This window comes from Salmo salar, chromosome ssa28 (assembly GCF_905237065.1).
Source record: "Salmo salar chromosome ssa28, Ssal_v3.1, whole genome shotgun sequence".
In the NCBI taxonomy this organism is placed as follows: Eukaryota; Metazoa; Chordata; class Actinopteri; order Salmoniformes; family Salmonidae; genus Salmo; species Salmo salar.
The window spans coordinates 22,311,953-22,331,270 of NC_059469.1; the positions used below are offsets into that span (position 1 = coordinate 22,311,953).

The window sequence follows — 19,318 nt, forward strand, 5'->3', positions numbered from 1 at the left end:
AGTACTCTCCCGCACTATCCGGAACATGTGGTCACCCTAGGTTAGACTGGGCTTATTTCAACTTCGAATGTAATGCTGGGGCTAGAGGTTGTTACCTTTAAATTACAAACGTGTGAAATAAATAGCCAATCAATCATGAAACTTGTTTATCAATATTTTGTGTCAGAGAGAAAACCAGTACGTAGAACTACTGTCACCTGGTGGCGAGAGAGATCCATCTCCTATGGTGATGTGTTATGGTCTGAAGCGTTTCAGCTGACGTTAGTGGCGTGCAATGATTATTGAGATATTTAAGTGACATTACTAAATGTAATCCCCCCAAACACATGTATTTGATGGGTTATTTTTTCCAATTTTGCTGTAAATCGGAATTTAAGTCACAAACGCTTTCTCTCGTTTCTGATTGGACAACGGATTACGACGTGACTATGGAACCTACTACTTCTGTACTTTATTACTGTTAAAGTGGTTCTTTCCGATGTTTATAAACATTAAAACTACGAAATCATTGTTTTTTTAAATGTTCCCATTGATATTAGGCAGAACGCATACAGAGCATATTTTTGTGTACCCGTTAGCAGAACTGTCGTTCCTGAGAAGTAGGACCAGGAAGGGTGCGTCTATCTGACGTTTAAATAAATTACATTACTGGCTATGGTTGTATGTCTGATTCATGTCGAGTCAGTCAGTGCTGAATTTACTTTATTACTACGAAAGTAAACATAACCAGTGAACTGTTTGAACATAATACTGCCTCATACATTTTGTGATAAAAGTCATTCATTATGTAATCCCCAATTTCACATGACTCAAATGGCCTTTTTTTAGAATGGTCCCATATCTGCTGTGCTCTTGCTGTCATTCTCATTGTTCTAAATTAACCAGTAGTGTCTTGAATGATGATAACTTGAAATATAATTGTATTCAGTATTACATTTTCTCATCTATGAAACTCAGTGGCATCCTGAAAAGTCTATACATTCCACACTCCCCACTGTCTGTGAAGATCACTTTCTTCATGGCAGATTTTATTTGTCAATGAAGGTATTACAGTAATGTGGGGAATGCCACTAAATATATTTGTATGTTTGTCTCAATATGTAATGTGATCATATTGTAACAGGTAGAGTTCTTGAGGTTCACAGCCCTCATGGCTGAGGCAAAAAGGATACGTTCGAGTACTCCACCTGTTACAAAATGTTCCAAGCACGAATATACTACATGACCAAAAGTATGTGGACACCTGCTCTTCAAACATCTCATTCCAAAATCATGGACATTAATATGGAGTTGGTCCCCCGTTTGCTACATTAGATGTACTAGATGTTGGAACATTGCTGCGGGAACTTTTTTCCATTCAGCCACAAGAGCATTAGTGAGGTGGGGCACTGATGTTGGGCGATTAGGCCTGGCTTGCAGTCGGCGTTCCAATTCATCCCAAGGTGTTCGATGGGGTTGAGGTCAGGGCTCTGTGCAGGCCAGTTAAGTTCTTCCACACCGATCTCGACAAACCATTGCTGTATGGACCTTGCTTTGTGCATGGGGGCAGTGTCATGCTGAAACAGGAAAGGGCCTTCCCCAAACTGTTGCCAAGTTGGAAGCACAGAATTGTCTAGAATGCTGTAGAACAGGTATTCCCAAACTGGGGTACCCCCAGAGGTAGGCCCAATACCGTCGGGGGTACGCTAAATGAAAATGTGATTCACATTTTAAATAGGTATTCCCAAATATTTTTTTCACATTTTCAAACAGTCCATTTATATTTTCCAACGGGGCTATACATTTGGGTGAGGTGTTTTTCTCGCCTGAGTAGCCTCGTTTCACTGCCAAAAATAAAATTAAACCATCTAGTGTTCAGCGAAATAACAACACAATGTCAAATACAGGTAGCCTAGTCAAATAATTAACATCCAATCACATTAACCGTTACTCTCTCGTGGGAATTCCACTAACAGTCCATATGTAGCCAAACGGTAGCTGCTGCTCATGTTGGTATCTGTACTGATGGCGTAAAAGCCATGACAGGGAGATACAGTCGAGTGGTAACGTGCGTGCAAGCAGTTGCTCCCGACGCCACTTGGGTACACTGAGAGGCTCTTGCTGCCAAGGGAATGCCTGACAGCTTGAAAGACGTTTTGAACACTAATGTGAAAATGGTTAACTTTGTTAAAGCAAGGCCACTGAACTCTCGTGTATTTTCTGCACTATGCAATGATATGGGCAGCGACCATGTAACGTTTTTATCAAGGGGCAAAGTATTGACACGTTTTGAATTGAGAGACGTCTGACCGCTTGTATGATGATGAGTTTCTCACACGACTGGCCTATCTGGGTGATGTTTTTTCTCACCGGAATGATCTGAATCGAGGATTACAGGGACTCTCCGCAACTCTATTCAACATGCGTGACAAAATTGAGGCTATGATTAAGAAGTTGGAGCTCTTCTCTGTCTGCATTAACAAGGACAACACACAGGTCTTTCCATCATTGTATGATTTGTTATGTGCAAAGGTTTGTCAAGATTACGGACAATGTCAAATGTGATATAACGAAGCACCTGAGTGAATTGGGTGCACAATTACGCAGGTACTTTCCCGAAACGGATGATACAAACAACTGGATTCGTTATCCCTTTCATGCCCTGCCTCCAGTCCACTTACCGATATCTGAACAAGAGAGCCTCATCGAAATTGCAACAAGCGATTCTGTGAAAATTGAATTTAATCAGAAGCCACTCTTGATTTCTGGATTGGGCTGCGCTCAGAGTATCCAGCCTTGGCAAATCAGCTGTTAAGACACTGATGCCCTTTGCAACCACGTACCTATGTGATAGTGGATTCTCGGCCCTCACTAGCATGACAACTAAATACAGGCACAGAGTGTGTGTGGAAAATGATTTAAGACTGAGACTCTCTCCAATACAACCCAACACTGCAGAGTTATGTGCATCCTTTCAAGCACACCATTCTCATTAACCTGTTGTGAGTTATTCACAATTTTCGATGAACAAATAAGGTTTTATATGTAAAATTGTTAAATAAAGAGCAAAATGTGTTATTATTATTATATTATTACTTGTGCCCTGGTCCTATAAGAGCTCTTTGTCACTTCCCACAACTCATTCTTATGTTTAATAAATGTATCGTATAGTGTGTGTATGGCAGGCTTACAATGACGGCAAAAAACAATATTTGAGAGTGCACTGACCCTGGTGCTAGAGGGGGTACGCAGCTGGAGGTTGAATGTTTAAAAGGGTATGGGACTATAAAAAGTTTGAGAACCACTGCTGTAGAGTTCAGATTTCCCTTCACTGGAACAAAGGGGCCCAGCCCGAACCATGAAAAACTGCGCCAGACCATTATTCCTCATCCACCAAACTTTACAGTTGGCACTATGCATTGGGGCAGATAGCATTCTCCTGGCATCCGCAAAACCCAGATTCGTCCATCGGACTGCCAGAGAACGCGTTTCCACTGCTCCAGAGTCCTTTACACCACTCCAGCTGACGCTTGGCATTGTGAATGGGGATCTTAGGCTTGTGTGCGGCTGCTCAGCCAAAGAAACCCATTTCATTTTGCTCCAGACGAACAGTTCTTGTGCTGACATTGCGCTGACACTGCCTCCAGAGGCAGTTTGGAACTCTGTAGTGTTGCAACCGAGGACAGAACACTTTTACGCGCTATGCGGGTCAGCACTCAGGTCCCATGTGGCTCAGTTGGTAAGAGCATGGTGCTTGCAACGCCAGAGTTGTGGGTTCGATTCCCACGGGGAACGAGTATGGGATGAAAATGTATGCAGTCGCTCTGGATAAGAGCATCTGCTAGATGATGCAACTGTAGCACTTGGTGGTCCTGTTGTGTGGCCTTCTGCTGTGCTGTTGTTCCTCTTAGATGTTTCCACTTCACAATAACAGTGCTTACAGTTGACCAGGGCAGAAATTTGATTAACTGACTTGTTGGAAAGGTGGCATCCTATGAGGGTACCATGTTGAAAGACACTGGGCTCTTCAGTAAGGCCATTCTACTGCCAATGTTTGTCTATGGAGTTTGCATGGCTGTGTGCTTGATTTTATACACCTGTCAGCAATGGGTGTGCCTGAAATAGTGTCTATATATAGTGTATTTGCAATTGCTTTTAACACCCAGAAAAAGCATTCACAAATTTGAGAATGAAGAGGGCACTGATATGCAACTACAATCCTGTCTACACTTGAATCAAGTCTACTTCTGAGTTTTGTTTTTTAATGCAGTGAGTATGGAATGGTGTTTACATTTTACGGGAACAGTCTTGTTGATGTACATTTCTGTCAATTAAAAGCTTGATGTTTGATTTGTATAGAGTATTTTGGTAAAGGTTTTGCAAAGTAACTGAGGACATTGTAAATAACTGAGGACATTTAAGTTGTTCTAATGACTACATGGCTCTAACAACACGTTAGTGTTCTCTTCCCATTTTCGTCCAGCAGAGAGCAGTAGCTAGCTTATATAATTGGGAGAAGTGTAATATTTATTGACAGTATATTATGCCATTTGAGTAAATGAACCTTGCTTGTGGTGGCTGGCTCCCCTCTGATCTGGGAAAACAGTTTTTTTTATGTGGTGTTGGCCAATGATAGTGCTGGATCGTGCGTTACGTTCCGGTATTTGTGTCCTTCTGAATTGAGTCAGTTTTCTGTAGGATCTGTAGATGCTTAGCTTTATATGCCTTCAATACACTTGCCTGAAAACCCAACGGTGAATTGCACAGAATTCTACGTCGGGTAGAAATTAACATTTGAATCAGGAAATTTTCCTCTCACGATCTCTAAAAGCCAGAATGTTGAATAAAGTTATATTTTAACATACTTTACTGGTTATCCATGCAGTTGGTCCTTTTGGCAGTAGGAATGTGAGACAATATATACACAGGAAAGTATAATTACATCAACTTTTCAATGCCCTGGGAGTGCATTCACATTTCTATCACCTGAAGCATGTGCACAAGATACAAATACATGCACCAGACAGACACATGCATACTTGCTGAGATTGTGCACATGTTTACATGGTTCTACACATTTAACATGTTTTGCTCTATGACATTCACAAGAGTCTTTAGAAAACATTATATTCTTCATAGAAGATCATAGAAAATCCAAGGACATAGTGTCTATAATACTGTAATAAATTCACACAAAGTTGCTGTCACAAACTCCAAACAGTTGTCACTGACTAGTTGGATAATAATAATAATTTCCCACAGAGAAAACATTTCTGTACTTACACATTCATCCGTATTTTGCTTTGGCAGCCCTTTTTTTTTTACATTTGTCAATAAAACTCATGAATGCAACTGTTTATGTCAAATTTAGTTCTCTTCTACTTGTAGCCCTAGGTGACTTGAAAAGAAAATGGTAAAACACTTCACTGTGAAGCTAAATCTAAGGGTTGTAGATGCAGATAAATGAAAGAGTTAAGGAAGGTCTGTCGGAGGACGATATAGCGAAATCATCATCATCGGAAAATGAGGACCGATATGCAGCAGAGTTGAGATGGTTCATTTTGAACTTTTAATAAATTCCAAAACGAACATACAAAATAACAAAAACGACCGCACGATACACTGACAGTCCTGTTAGGTTTACACACACTAAACAATCTCCCACAAATACACAGACAAACACACCCAACTAATATAGGACTTCCAATCAAAGGCAACACCACACAGCTGCCTTCAATTGGAAGTCCACCCCAATTAACTCAACATAGAAACAGATCAACCAGACTACACATAGAAATACATCAACATAGACCATAACTCAAAACCCGGAAATAATAAATCAAACGCCCTCCTAACTAACACACCACCCTGAACCACATAAAACAAATACCCTCTGCCACGTCCTGACCAAACTAAAATGACAATTAACCCTTATACTGGCCAGGACGTGACAAGGTCGTAAATAAACCAACCTCCCAGTCCCACATCAACCAAGAAAATGACCTCATGCCAGGCATCAGACGTCCGAGCCAAAGATGTCCATCCTCAGGCCTTATGCACTAGCCCCTCCTCACAGGAACATACAGCCACAGACTCACATGTCTGTACATACAGTATGTACAACACGCACTCTAGTCATATCAATTCAAACTTTATTCGTCACATGCTTGAACACAACAAGTGTAGACCTTACCGTGAAATGCTTACTTACAAGCCCTTAACAGCAGTTCAAGAAGAGTTAAGAAAATATTTACCAAATAAACTAAAGTAAAAAATAATAAAAAGTAACACAATAAAATAACAATAACGAGGTTATATACAGGGGGTACCGGTACCGAGTCAGTGTGTGGGGGTACAGGTTAGTTGAGGTCATTTGTACATGTTGGTAGGGGTGAAGTGACGATGCATAGATAATAAACAGCGAGTAGCAGCAGTGTACAAAACAAATGGAGGGGTGGGATCAATGTAAATAGTCCAGTGGCCATTTGATTAATTGTTCAGCAGCCTTATGGCTTGGGGGTAGAAGCTGTCAAGGAGCCTTTTGGTCCTAGACTTGGTGCTCCGGTAACACTTGCAGTGCAATAGCAGAGAAAACAGTCAATGACTTGGGTGACTAGAGTCATAGACAGAGATAAACACACATTCATCTTTTCTCACACTCAACATACAATACAAACCCACACACACTACCATTACCATGTCGACATGTTGTACCTCGGCTCTGCCTCTCAGAGCCTTACGTCACCCTTCTATTTCAGAGACACACCTGTCTGTCTCTTGCATATAAACACACACACTCACACCTGCTCGTGGTGGCTTAAAGGTGAGGAGGAGTCAAGGTGAGAGAAAGGGACTTTAGGATTAGATTTGTGCAACATCTCCATTACAGACTCGTCTAGTCTACCTCAGAGAAAAGTCATTTCTGTCACAGTGTCTGTCTCCCTACGGGTGGCTTGATTTATGAAGGCATTGGAGACGGCCCCAGATGGCCCCAGAAAGTCCCAGTAGTGATAGTACATCCTTGTAAGTGGAGAGTACTCTTTCAGCTGTTTGCCTACATCAGCTGAAAGCATATGCATATGTCATCGATGTCACACAATAGGCACTGAGACGTGTCATAACTGGCTCTGGGCTGGTGAGCGATAGGGTGAAACTATCATCTTACGGGCGACATCATCTTGGAAGCGTCTTTGCCTCGCCAGGCCCATACTGACCGTCAGCTGTCACTGATGGCCTTGCGCCCTGTACCCTGAGCGATGTGTGTTTGAACTTTGACCTATATCATACTGTACAACAGCTCTCTACCATTCTTTTGAAGCCCATGAAGGGTGATGACATCCCCTAAGGCATATAAATGGAGTACTTGCTCCAAAGGGTGATGTCATCCTCAGGCGAGGTCAGCAATCAAAGTGTGAATGACAGTCAGTGCTGTTATTAGTTCCATATTTAGAGTTCCTATGAGGACTGTCTGCCATCTTGGTCTCCTAATAAGATACTATTACTCTTGGCTGATGATGTCGTGTCAGGACGGTAACCGAACATATGACCTTATGATCACAGGCAAATTGAGATCATAGGTCATTTAACTAATGTTAACTTTGTTTATATATGGCTAGCATAAGGGTAGCATGACAACATGTCATTGGTAGTCATGATCCATCAGAAGCAGCCACAGACAGTGGCTATCACAAGTATTCACCTCTTTATTCACCTTTATATTCACATTTTTATTGTGTTACAAAGAGGGAATAAAATTAATTTAGTTGTCATCTTTTTTTGTCAATGATCTACACAAAATACTCTAATGAAAATTGGGAGGAAAAATCCTTACATTTCTTAAAAAGTTGTGAAAAATTATAACTTGATTAGATATTGCAAGTATTCACCCCCATGAGTCAATATATGTTAGAAACAACTTTGGCAGCGATTACAGCTGTGAGGGTTCTTCGGTTAGTCTCTAAGAGCTTTGCACACCTGGCTTATTTGCCCATTCTTTTTTTTTAATTCTTCAACCTCTGTCAGAGTTTTGGGGGTCATGGCTAGACAGCAATTTTCATGTCTTGCCATATATTTTCAAGCATATTTAAGTCAAAACTGTAACTTGGCCACTCAGAAACATTCACTGGCTTCTTCATACACAACAAAATGTGGCCTTCTGTTACAGGTTATTGTCCTGCTGAAAGGTGAATTCCTCTCTGGTGTCTGGTGTAAAGCAGACTGAAGCAGGTTCTCCTCCAGGATTTTGCCTGTGCTTAGCTCCATTCCATTTCTTTGTATCCTAAAAAACTCCCCAGTCTTTGCCAATGTCAAGCATACCCATAACATGATGCATCCACCACCATGCTTGAAAATACAGAGGCAGTTACTCAGTGATGTGTTGTATTTGCCCCTTTGCATTTAGACCAAAAAGTTTAACATTGAATATCTCTTTAAGCATGGTAATGTCTTGATTTGTTATTGTTACCCATCTACCAATCACTGCCCTTCTTTATGAGGCTTTCAAAAAGTTCTCTGGTCTTTGTAGTTGAATCTGTGCATGAAATGCAATACTTGACAGAGACCTTACAGATGTTGTATGTATGGGGGACAGAGGAAGGGGTAGTCATTCCAAAATCATGTCAATCCCTATTATTTCCATGTAAATCCATACCTTTGCAAAACAACTATATTTTAGTTATGCATTTTTGTTTGTCAATATTTAAACATTTGTAGAATTTTATTTTCACTTTGACATTGAGTATTTGATCAATGACAAAAAAAATAATTATCACAAATAAATGTTTGTCCCACTTAGTAACAGCCAAAACAGAGATTTTGTTGTAATACTGTATATTACCTTTACATACACAGCCCACAATCGGTCTGACAAAAGAATCAAGCAACAGCAGACAGGAAGGATGATGCAACATAGAGCAATCCACTCAATAAGAAGTTGTGTGACCAGCCAGGATAACAACAAGGCAACCCAACTAGACATCCAGCCCCTGTCCAACCCTCCATACCAGTCAAATTATAACTAAGCCCCCTTAAAGTGGCGGGTACTAATTTGCCCCTCTGTGCTACTCCAACAGTTTTTGGTGACAGGCGTATTCAACGACTCATTCTGATATTTAGTCATTCTCGAACTGTTGACCCACCAAAATACCTGCAAGTTTCTTCTCTCACCTGTTATTACACAATATCGCAACAGATGAAAAAGAGTGTGAATGTATTCTCAAATACAATAATTTTCCTTCATGTTTACTTTACATGATGAATATCAACATCTCTGCACAAAAAAAACATGTTTTTTTTGTTGAAGAACTGTAATGATGGAGAGTTCTTTCATGTCATGGCAGTTGTTCTTCACAGAACATGATGCGTGTTTGTGAGAGACGGAACATCCTGAGACAGAAGGGATATTGTTGCATCTGTCAGTGTTTACTCCGTATATAAGCCCCACGAAACTCCTTCCCTAAAATGTACCAACTCTCCAGAGCCCCATGTGAACTTTGGGAGCCAGTCAGTCTGCTGTAAACAGTATAAAAATATCATAGACCCCTCGAAGCGCTGGACTTCACAGCATCACTCTATTTTTCATCCAAATTATGAGCTCAGCTGTCATCAGGTTGTCAGTTAAATCACAGAACTCATGAGATCAATTATGTTTAATATATTAAGGTCACTTTTTAGTTTTGTAACACCAAAATAAAAACAAAAAGTTACAAAAGAGATTGTATAGAGGCTTTTCAGGACTCTCGAGACATCTTACAGACTCTCAATGTGCCCTGAATCCTTCAGACCCAAATGCTGGTATGAGTGAGTGAATGTACGTACAGTATGAAGCCTGAAGGGAACTCTGGCCTACATACATGTATACAGTATCTGACCTTAAAAGCTCCCAGATAAGCATACAGGGAAAGCTGAAAGGACAAACAAAGAGAGAGAAGCATCTGTATGTGCATTCCTACCCCATTTTTTTCTCCAGTTGAAGTTGGGCAGATGTATGTCACATACTGACTGCTTTTCGCATCTAGAAACACTATCCTCCTGCCTGTCCAGTCAGATAAACAAACCAGGGAAATCATCATCGTTACAACTGGTCCGACCAGTTTGGGCAGGAGGCAGGATCACTTTGTAATGAACCTATAAAACAAAGTTCATAGGAGCAAACAGAATACTAGCTTGAAAGAAAAAGTTGCTAATTTGACAAGGATGCAAACATGAGTATTGGTTAAAGCATTAGGCCTTTATCCTGACTTAGAGGCCCAAAGCCCAAGCAAACCAAAAAACGGTCTCAGTTAAGTCAATAGACAGTAGGTAAAATAAAACATTTAATTTATTCATGAATAATTATTATAAATCAAGTACAGATATTAACAATATTTCTACAGCTCTAATATCTCAATAATGATTCTCAGGCATGGGTACATTTAAAAATATAATATATTACTCTAAGCAGCATAAAAAGAATATGTACATGTTTCCTTTTCTGTTTAAAAAAAAATAATATATAAAAAAAAAAACATTTTCCTTGTCAGCACAAGGACAGGTTGGCTTCACTGCAAGGAACACACCTCAATGGTTTTCACATATAAACCACATCAACATAGATTAGAGTTTAAAAGGCTAAACTTGAGATGACTAGGTAATGAAGCAGACACGGTATACTCTATACTGAATCACTGTGAAAGAGTCAGCTTCAGTACACTACACCTCAACGCTAATACAATAAGCCTTATGCCAACCAGTTCTTACAGTGCCCAATACTATTCTGTGATCAAAGATCCATAATTGGCATAATTCATATCTCGTACTACCGTGTCGTAATGTCATGTACTTCAAAAAACACATTTATAGCTCAAAGGTCTAGTAACAATATGAAATGTACACACCACTGGTTTCCCTTCAAAACATGTAAGATTGTATCTTTTTAGGCTAGAGAGATACTAAGATTAATCTGAAAAACTAAAATGTAATACCTGGTCACTCTGACCGGTGCCAAAAAAGCTATTAGTGCAGGTCTGAGATTGGCAGGAGCCAGGGTAATCACACTGCAGTTTGGGTTGAGCGAGTGTGTGTGTGTGTGTGTATGCGTTTGTTAAAAAAAGAGGCTTAACGTTTCTCTTCCCATCACGCAGGCTCCCGAGCCTCTGCCAGAGTGTTTGTTGATTTCAGCAACATGTCAGACTGGTTATAATAACTGAGCATGGGACAGAATGAAGACGAATGAGCTTCGGTTTAGACTCAAACATTTGGCAACATTAAGGTGCTCGGTCAATTGATTGATTGTGGGTAAATCTGTGGATGTTATGCATTTTATAAAAGAGAAAAAATGGCTTAAATTGAAAAAATGTTACTTTTCTTGTTGAAACAGTCAGGCATCTGTTGGAAGGCCTTGGAGTGGCTTGATTCCTCCCTATTCTTCTTTCCATTTAATTTTCTGTCCACACCAACTTGTATTCATCATGTAGATGCAGGCCAATCCTTGTCATTGGCTGGGTTACCAAGATACCCGAGTACCTGGCTAATAAATACATTTGGACACATTCATACATCCATGTTTCAGCTAAGCTTGTCTTTGTAGTTACTCGTCTTGAAGATCACTTTGGCCACAAGCACGGAATGTTCAACAACGAAGGACACAACCAAATTAAACAGAAGTTCAAAAATGTTGGGAAGGATGAGTCCCTGGCCTCAGTTTGATGCACATCCAGTCATTGCTTTTATTTGTCGATGAAGGCTTCTCAAGGGCTTTGTTCAGCCAAAGTCTATTCGTGGCCTGTACTCCAGGACCATGGGATATGTCTGAGGAGAGTGTAGAAAGACAGTTCTGTTTATTCTCAGTTTCCTGGAAGTTTATACAAAGACAACTTGCAAAGTAAATAGCCTAGTAGATGCTGGCACGTTCTGACGAGTGTATTTAACTAATGAGCTTTGCAATTCCATCTGGAATGGATGCATAGAGACAGAATTGCCCCTTTCAAAAGACTTCAAGCCAAAGTTTTCATGTATGGTGTTTTAAGAGAACACACTATCCTGTGAACCATCCCAGATCCCTATGGCTGACAGCTGAAAGAAGATAGGGGGCAGTATTGGACATTCAGATTAGAGCCCTGCACAGGCATGACATTTAAGCCCAAGCCCTGCGACATTCCTGCGACATTCAGGCCCTACCCTACCCGGGCCCAATTGAATCTGCGAAATTTAAGGCCCGGCCCGAACCTGAAATCAGAAATAACATTCTCTGTTAGCTGCTCATCTCTGTCTGTCCCTGCTCTCCATGTGCTCTCTGCGTGGGTGAGTATCCATAGAAATGGCTACGCTTGGATGTTCATGAGAGGAGAGAGAGCTGTTAACTAGCTACTTTTTAATCAATCATTCTAAACTGACAAAAGTCACTGATTATTATTATTTTCTGTGAAGTGATCTCTCCTGTCGGCTCGGATAATGTCCTGGTCTAACATTTGACAATGTCCTGGTCTAATATTTGACAATGTCCTGGTCTAATATTTGACAATGTCCTGGTCTAATATTTGACAATGTCCTGGTCTAATATTTGACAATGTCCTGGTCTAATATTTGACAATGTCCTGGTCTAATATTTGACGAGGTTGAAGCACTTCTAACACCACGACTTCTAACACCACGCTATGACAGTAAGAGATGACTGTTGAGACACTGAGCAGCAGAGCACTAGGGAGCAAATGGCTCCGCTTCAAAATGTTAGTGATCAATTTATTCATTCTATAAAATAATACCACCAAGCCTGGCTCGTACCCTAGTTATTGGAAGAAAAAAAAACAGGTAGCAGAGCTCCAAGGCATTAAGTTATGCTTTTGGGATGACTCAATTATCTGCAGTCAGTCCAAACTTTATTGCTACTGATGAGTCCTAGGGGTTTGCTGGATATCCATCGATAAAACACTGTCTGGATTTATTTGTAACACTACACACACACACTCCCCTTCACACGTATATCTCTATTGTTGAATTCTACTAGGCTTAGTCTGGCCTAGTTTGGTGTGGCACGTGAGCACAAGGTCAGGGCCCCGAGTCTGGTATAATGGGTAAAAAGCCCACCCTCCCTCTTTTTGGGGGGGACACATGTAGTTTAAGGTTATCTTTATTTTTCATAGGCTGATGAGCACAATATCATTCGACTTTCGGTGCTTCTTTCCATCCACTTGGCTCTCTGTTTAACATGAGCGAGTTGTTCAGGATGTGGCAACATGACAGGGCTTAATACTCAGCCCCTTTAATAGGTCTAATGCCTGACCGTGGTACTAGTGACAGTTGGGCAAGAAGACGGAACAACTAAAGCTGAACTGCTAAAGTAAAGACAGCTGGTCGGAGGGTAGGGACAGGCAGGAAATGACATAACAATAACACAATCCTATGTTGTAATGAGCTCTATCTATGGCAGGGGTGTCAAACTCACTTTCCCGAGGGCCGCATTCGGTCTTCAACAAGGTCCAGGGGGCCGCACAGAAACGGTGTTATATTTCCTCACCATCAAAATTTGCCAGAAATAGTCCTCTAGCCATCGTTTCTGGAATTTTCTATGCTCTCTGACTGTCTAGCTTTCATTTGGGTGATTATTAGCGAACTGGACAGACAAGAAAGTGTATGAATGTAGGTTAAAAACAAATTAAGTGTATCGAGTTCATTCGCTCCCCCCGAAATCAAATCAAATTTACTCAAACCACCCACGGGCCGGATTGGAACCCCTCGCGGAATGTTTGACAAGCCGTGATCTACGGTGTATTGGCTATTAAGGCGGGTATGGAAGATTTCTGGGCATGCCAGAGAGAACATGATCAATAACAGGGCACTGAAAATGATAGGTTATCTAAGAACCGGATGAGACAGGGGAAGTGTGGAGGAAAGGACAGAATCAGGACATGATATAAGAGACTCACATTGTCACCGTGCAGCCTCCAGCGGGTCATGTAGATGAACTCCAGAGTGTGGTCCTTACCCATGATCTCCCCATTACACAGCACATCCAGCTAGCGAGAGAGGACACACACACCCACACACAGAGAGACAAAGAGAGAGACAGATACACACGTGCTCGCTCGCCCGTAAACAAACACAAAGGCACGTTATAGACATTATTCCCTTTTCTATACCCATCAGCAGTATAATATAAAGTCAAGTACATTCTAAAATAAAAACAGTAGTAATCTTACCTCACAAGAGCTTGAAAGCTTTAACTTTAGACTGAGAAACTTCTTGATGGTTCCCACCGTGACTCGACTAGAGCAGCGAATGAACTTCTTCATTAAACACTGGGGTAAACAACAGGAGTATGTTTACTGTACATTCATATAGCACAGAGTACACGCAAAGAATACCTGAACTGGCCTGAGCATGTTGAAAGAAACACTCACACAGAACACTCCCATTGGAAGAGGAAAATAATTCAAACACACACCCCAAAAATCTGAGTGAGAACAAAATATTTGAGGGGTTGTAGAATTTAGCATTTTTCAAACACCCAAAACAGCTTTTTCCTGCAATCTAGAGCCATAATCATTATGCTTAGTTCTATGTCAAAAATATGTTTATTTTTCTGCATATCTGTCTGTATTCTCCTGACTGGTGGTTCTTTTTTTTAACAAACTAAATATGCTTCTCTGCATCTCTGATTTAAAATATATATATATATATTGAAATTAAATGTGAGTCTTATTCAGTACATTTATCAATTGCTTGCTTTTCTAAAGTCTACCAACCTTGCCAGCAAGCATGCCAGCTAAGATAGACAGACAAGCTAGCTACTCTAACTTGACTGATATCCTGAAATGGCTTCTTGGTAGCTAGTTATGAGGTTGGGAACCTATCTGGGCTAGCTAAAGACAACTTCATAAAATTGCTGGCTAGTAGCATTACAGAGAAACAACAACAACAAAAATCAACAACAAAAATATATTTTTGTATTATTATTTTTCAACAGTACAAATCTGTGCCCCTGTTGCTCCCTATGGGCATGAAGCTGCTACACAAACACACACACACCTTCACTGTGTCATCTGCAGCATGTCCATTGTTGTGGAGACAGTCCAGGCAGATGGCTATCTGGGGGTCGCTCCTGTGATAATCCTGACCATCTTCATCACCATCCTCATCATCACTGAGTCCAAGCCTCTTAGACCCAAGGCCGTCTCCTGTGGGATCGCAGAGCACAGGTGATTTTAGGAGATAATACTAGCAAGCCTAGCTGAAAGAGGTTGTCCAATATCAGTGCTTTACCCTATTCATGTGTAATGACATACTTATTACATTTTACAGTAACACACACTACAATTTGTGAGAGTGACTTCGTTACTGAGACTTATTCCGTACCTTGTCCATTTTCTTTGGATTTATTCTTCCTCCAGAAATCAATCTCCTGCTGTTCCTCTTCTGGTCAACACACACAGTCATAAAGAAAACAGAAGAAGTACAAGGTACTTTCATGAGTCTCATTACATCTAATGACAAGTCTCCTCTAAGGAGTGATTGAAATTATTGATCATTTAGAAATATGTCAGTTTTTTCCGAAGATGACAAGAACTCACTGTCTCGTAATCCAGGTACAAGCTTGAAAATGATTTCCTCAAGAGTATTGTCCAACCTGAGAAGAGAGAGGACCAGTGAAGTTGAGGAAGTGACACGGGTAAAGAGAACGAGGAGGCTGTGGTTTGTGCTGACAGTGCACTTGCAGTATTCAAAGCAAAGTGAAGGCCAAGTGTTTGTTGTTAGCTTCACTCAGAAAAAGAGTTTCAAAAGGGTTCTTCGGCTGTCCCCATAGGAGAACCCTTTTTGGTTCCAGGTAGAAGCCTTTTAGTTTCTACGTAGAAGCCTCTGCGGTAAGGGTTCTACATGGGACCCAAAAAGTTCTACCTGGAAACAAAAAGGGTTCTTCAAACGGCTTTCCTATGGGGACAGCCGAAGAACCTTCTTTTGTTCTAGATAGCAGCTTTTTTTCTAAGAGTGTTGTTGTCTGTCAGAGATGGTCAAAGCTAGTGGAGGACTACGTTTGTATGCGTCATACCTTAGCATCTCTAGAGGGTTGGTTTCATGGACTTGAATGCCACATTTGGGACAGTCATTACTGTCTTCAAAGTGCTGGATGATACAGCTCTTACAAACTGGAAAACAAGAGAAAGCACACTACTATTATATTGTGTAAGACGCTTCGAGTGTGTGGGAGAAGATGGAGTGAGGGGACGTATAGAGAAGAATGAAATATCTTCATTTAACAAGTTTTTCACAGCCGGAAAATACTCCTGTAGCAACAGGACAATTGTGTGGATTATAATTAATGGACATTTTTGTTGGGGTTGAAACTTTTTTTAAAGGGAAGTCTGACATTTAAGTGGAAATTTAAACTTTAGAAGCCTTTTTAAAACTTGAATACACTACAATGTTGCATTACCTGGTGCACAGGAATTGTGTGATTGTACGTGTGTTTGTGTGTACATGTGCACGTGTGTGTTACTTACATGTGTGCAGGCACTCAGTGACCGTGGTGGGTTTGATCAGGTAACCTCTGCACAGGTAGCAGGTAATGAAGTGGTTAAAGTCTTTGACCAGGGGTGTCCTCTGAGTGGCCATGGTCAGCCAATACAGAGCTGGGGAGGTCAGAGATGAGGTGGGGTCAGCAATCACAGAGGTCCCTGCAGCCCCTGACACTGCTGCGGTGACCCCTGTATCTTCTTCGTCTTCATCATCCTCAGCCAGTACTCATCGGCTGGGAAAGCCATTCTTCTAAAGACCATCTCAGATTACTTGTCAGACAGAAGGTAAGGTAGAACAGATAGGAAAATAGATGATTATGCCATGTGCCCCACGCAGGTGAGGTAACAGGCTCATTCAACGTCCCAGGGTGACATTTAAATAAAATGTGCAAAATAAAATAAAAATACAACAACTTACCACATTTTTTAATACACGCTTGTCAAAATCATACTTAAAAAATGACTCGTCACGCTGCCACTAGGGCCTGCACCTGCTTCATCTATCCCCATCATAAACCATGCATTGATAACCAGATAGCACAGTTTAAACACGTCCTACTGACAAAACACATGTGTAAATTAACTATAAATAGTAGTCTAGGAAGACCGAGAAAGTCGGTACATGGAGGGGCACATAAAGGTGTTAACGTCATACAAATGCCCTCGGTTTACGAGAACAATCCTTGACACGCAGTTAAGAAATACAAAAGGACCACACGCTTCATTGTGAAAATCCGTAGGCTACACACTAAGCCATCTCATCGTAGAGAACGTCACGGTTAGTGTCACCTGTATCATAACAACATTGAAGCCCCACACATATGGCTGCTGTCTGTAGCCACTACGACATTCGCGACACACCACATACTTTAAATAAAGTTGCGACTCGCAAGGAGATAGCGGAATGAAGTAAAGTGGAGCTAAATAAACCTATTCTATAAACGTTTAAAAAAAGCACTAGCATTAGCAACCTACATACAGTTATGTCACACACGACAGACGAAACATAAGCCATCATCCCACCCCCAAAGTTTGACTGTAGGCTATAACGGGGATGATAAACCGATTATTTTTAGGCTATTTTCTGTCTGAAATGTTTGAACAACATAGGCTACATTTTTTCTTACCTCGTAACATCTCTACCTTTTCCATGAGGATTTAGTATAGCTGGTAGAATGAGAAGAATTGTCTGTCCGTGACACTGCGTTCTCTAGGTGATATCAACTACGTAGGCTAGTATGAAACTAGTGGCAAGAATACGGAATTGATGGTGCGTTCATGACAACTGGGAACTCGGAAAAAACGAGCTCGTAATGGCAAAAATCGTGACGTCAGTGATCTTCAAGTCGGAAAAGTCGTAACACTAGGATGCCGCGTTCAAAGCAACTGGGGACTCGAAACGCGGAAATATCCGGCTTTTAGACTTCAGTGCGTTCAAGACAACTGGGAACTCGAAAAAAAACGAGCTCCGATGGTCATCTAACTCAGGCATCTTTTTAGAGTTCTGACTTTCCGACCTGAAAATCACTGTCGTCAGGATTTGGCCTTGTGTTTTTGCGAGTTCCCAGTTGTCTTGAAAGCACCACGATGCCCGAGTTTCCGACTTGAAATTCCGAGTTGGATGACTGTCAAAGAGTTTCCCAGTCAGTGCTCGTTTTTCCCCGAGTTCCCAGTTCTCTTGAATGCACTGAAGTCGGAGGTCGGAGATTTCCTAGTTCGGAGTTCATGCCTGATCATATCGATAGTGTCATTACACAAAATGGTACGCAGCATCATCTGGATATGTGTGCAAGAAAAGTTCAGCGTTCACCTTCTGCTACCATTTCTGTCAAGCCATGTACGCATCGATAAATCCAACGTATGTACCACACAGAACGCACGCCAACTGTGTCTGCAATGCAAGCACAGCGTTCCATTAGAAATGAATGTACTTCTGGTGTACCAAAATGCACAATTATTTTCGGTGTGATCAAGGCGTCAGAGTTGTCTTGAGCGCACCATTGTTGCGTTCATGTGCTATTGGAAACTTGGAACCTCAGAGTTAAAATGAACGTAAGTTATTTGCGTAGAGCTTCCCATAGGTTGATTCTGATACCTCCCAAGTGGGAAACTTGGGATCCGATTCTTTCACCTTGGTTTGCAAGTCGGACATTTGAGTTTCCTGGTTACGACTAGCATTCGAACGCGGCTGGAGATTTTCCAGCGCGTGTGATGCTGCCAATTCATAAGCTGTGTGCACACAGGTTATTGCTGTGTGGTACGTTAGACTTAGTCTGTATAAAAAAAACTGAATCACGCTACACATTAACTCATTCTGTGGTTTATGCAGCGCTCACTTCCTTTCGGGAACTAAGAAACTCAGACATTTCCTACTTGCTAACTCACATGTGTCAAACTCATTCCAAGGAGGGGGGGAGTGTCTGCAGATTTTTGCTCCACCCTGCTTGATTGACGAATTAAGGTCACTAATTAATAAGGAACTCCCCTCACCTGGTTGTGAAGGTCTTAATTGAAAGGAGAAACCTGCAGAAACGCGGCCCTGTTGAATTAGTTTGACACCCCTGTGCTAACTGGTTGAACGTGGCACGTGTATAACTACAACAAGTTAGACATTTTGACATTTCTGCGTCTCCTAGTTCCGACTATCAAGTGAATGCGGCATTACGACTGGTAGCCTGCCACATTGCAAAGCAACACATATTGAAAAAATCCAATGCTTGCAACACACGCAGTTTCAAGCGTCGCAACCTAGTCCGGCAGATGAGTCGCAGCGGTGTGTATTGCCAATGAAATGAATGGACTTCTGCCAGAACGCATACAGTTTGTACAAGGTTATAGGTCTACTACAACCC

General features: G+C 41.3%; 1 protein-coding gene across 3 annotated transcripts; it reads right to left on the reverse strand.

The window, feature by feature from the left end:
- Positions 1–10,279: 10,279 nt before the first annotated feature.
- On the reverse strand, positions 10,280–18,782 carry LOC106589723 (polycomb group RING finger protein 5-B). 3 transcript variants are annotated; one of them, XM_045710216.1, is made up of 9 exons: positions 17,594–18,782; positions 16,452–16,580; positions 16,001–16,097; positions 15,525–15,580; positions 15,310–15,366; positions 14,983–15,131; positions 14,154–14,252; positions 13,881–13,970; positions 10,280–11,766 (listed from the first exon to the last, which is right to left on the reverse strand). In XM_045710216.1, exons 1-9 carry the CDS (start codon positions 17,616–17,618, stop codon positions 11,719–11,721), a joined length of 750 nt encoding a protein of 249 aa, XP_045566172.1. In that variant the 5' UTR covers positions 17,619–18,782; the 3' UTR covers positions 10,280–11,718. The 3 variants fall into 3 exon arrangements, with proteins under 3 accessions (XP_045566172.1, XP_014035472.1, XP_014035473.1); XM_014179997.2 differs by having other exon boundaries at positions 15,310–15,369; positions 17,594–18,692; XM_014179998.2 differs by having other exon boundaries at positions 15,310–15,369; positions 16,452–16,736; positions 17,594–18,671.
- Between the last annotated feature and the right edge of the window lie 536 nt (positions 18,783–19,318).

Excerpts from the sequence above, each read along its gene's own strand:
- LOC106589723 (XM_014179997.2), bottom strand. The coding sequence starts at position 17,618 with ATGGAAAAGGTAGAGATGTTACGAG. Across the intron at positions 16,581-17,593 it reads AAAGGTAGAGATGTTACGAG|CTCTGTATTGGCTGACCATG; the intron begins GTAAGAAAAAAT and ends TGACCTCCCCAG. Across the intron at positions 16,098-16,451 it reads CACTGAGTGCCTGCACACAT|TTTGTAAGAGCTGTATCATC; the intron begins GTAAGTAACACA and ends CTTGTTTTCCAG.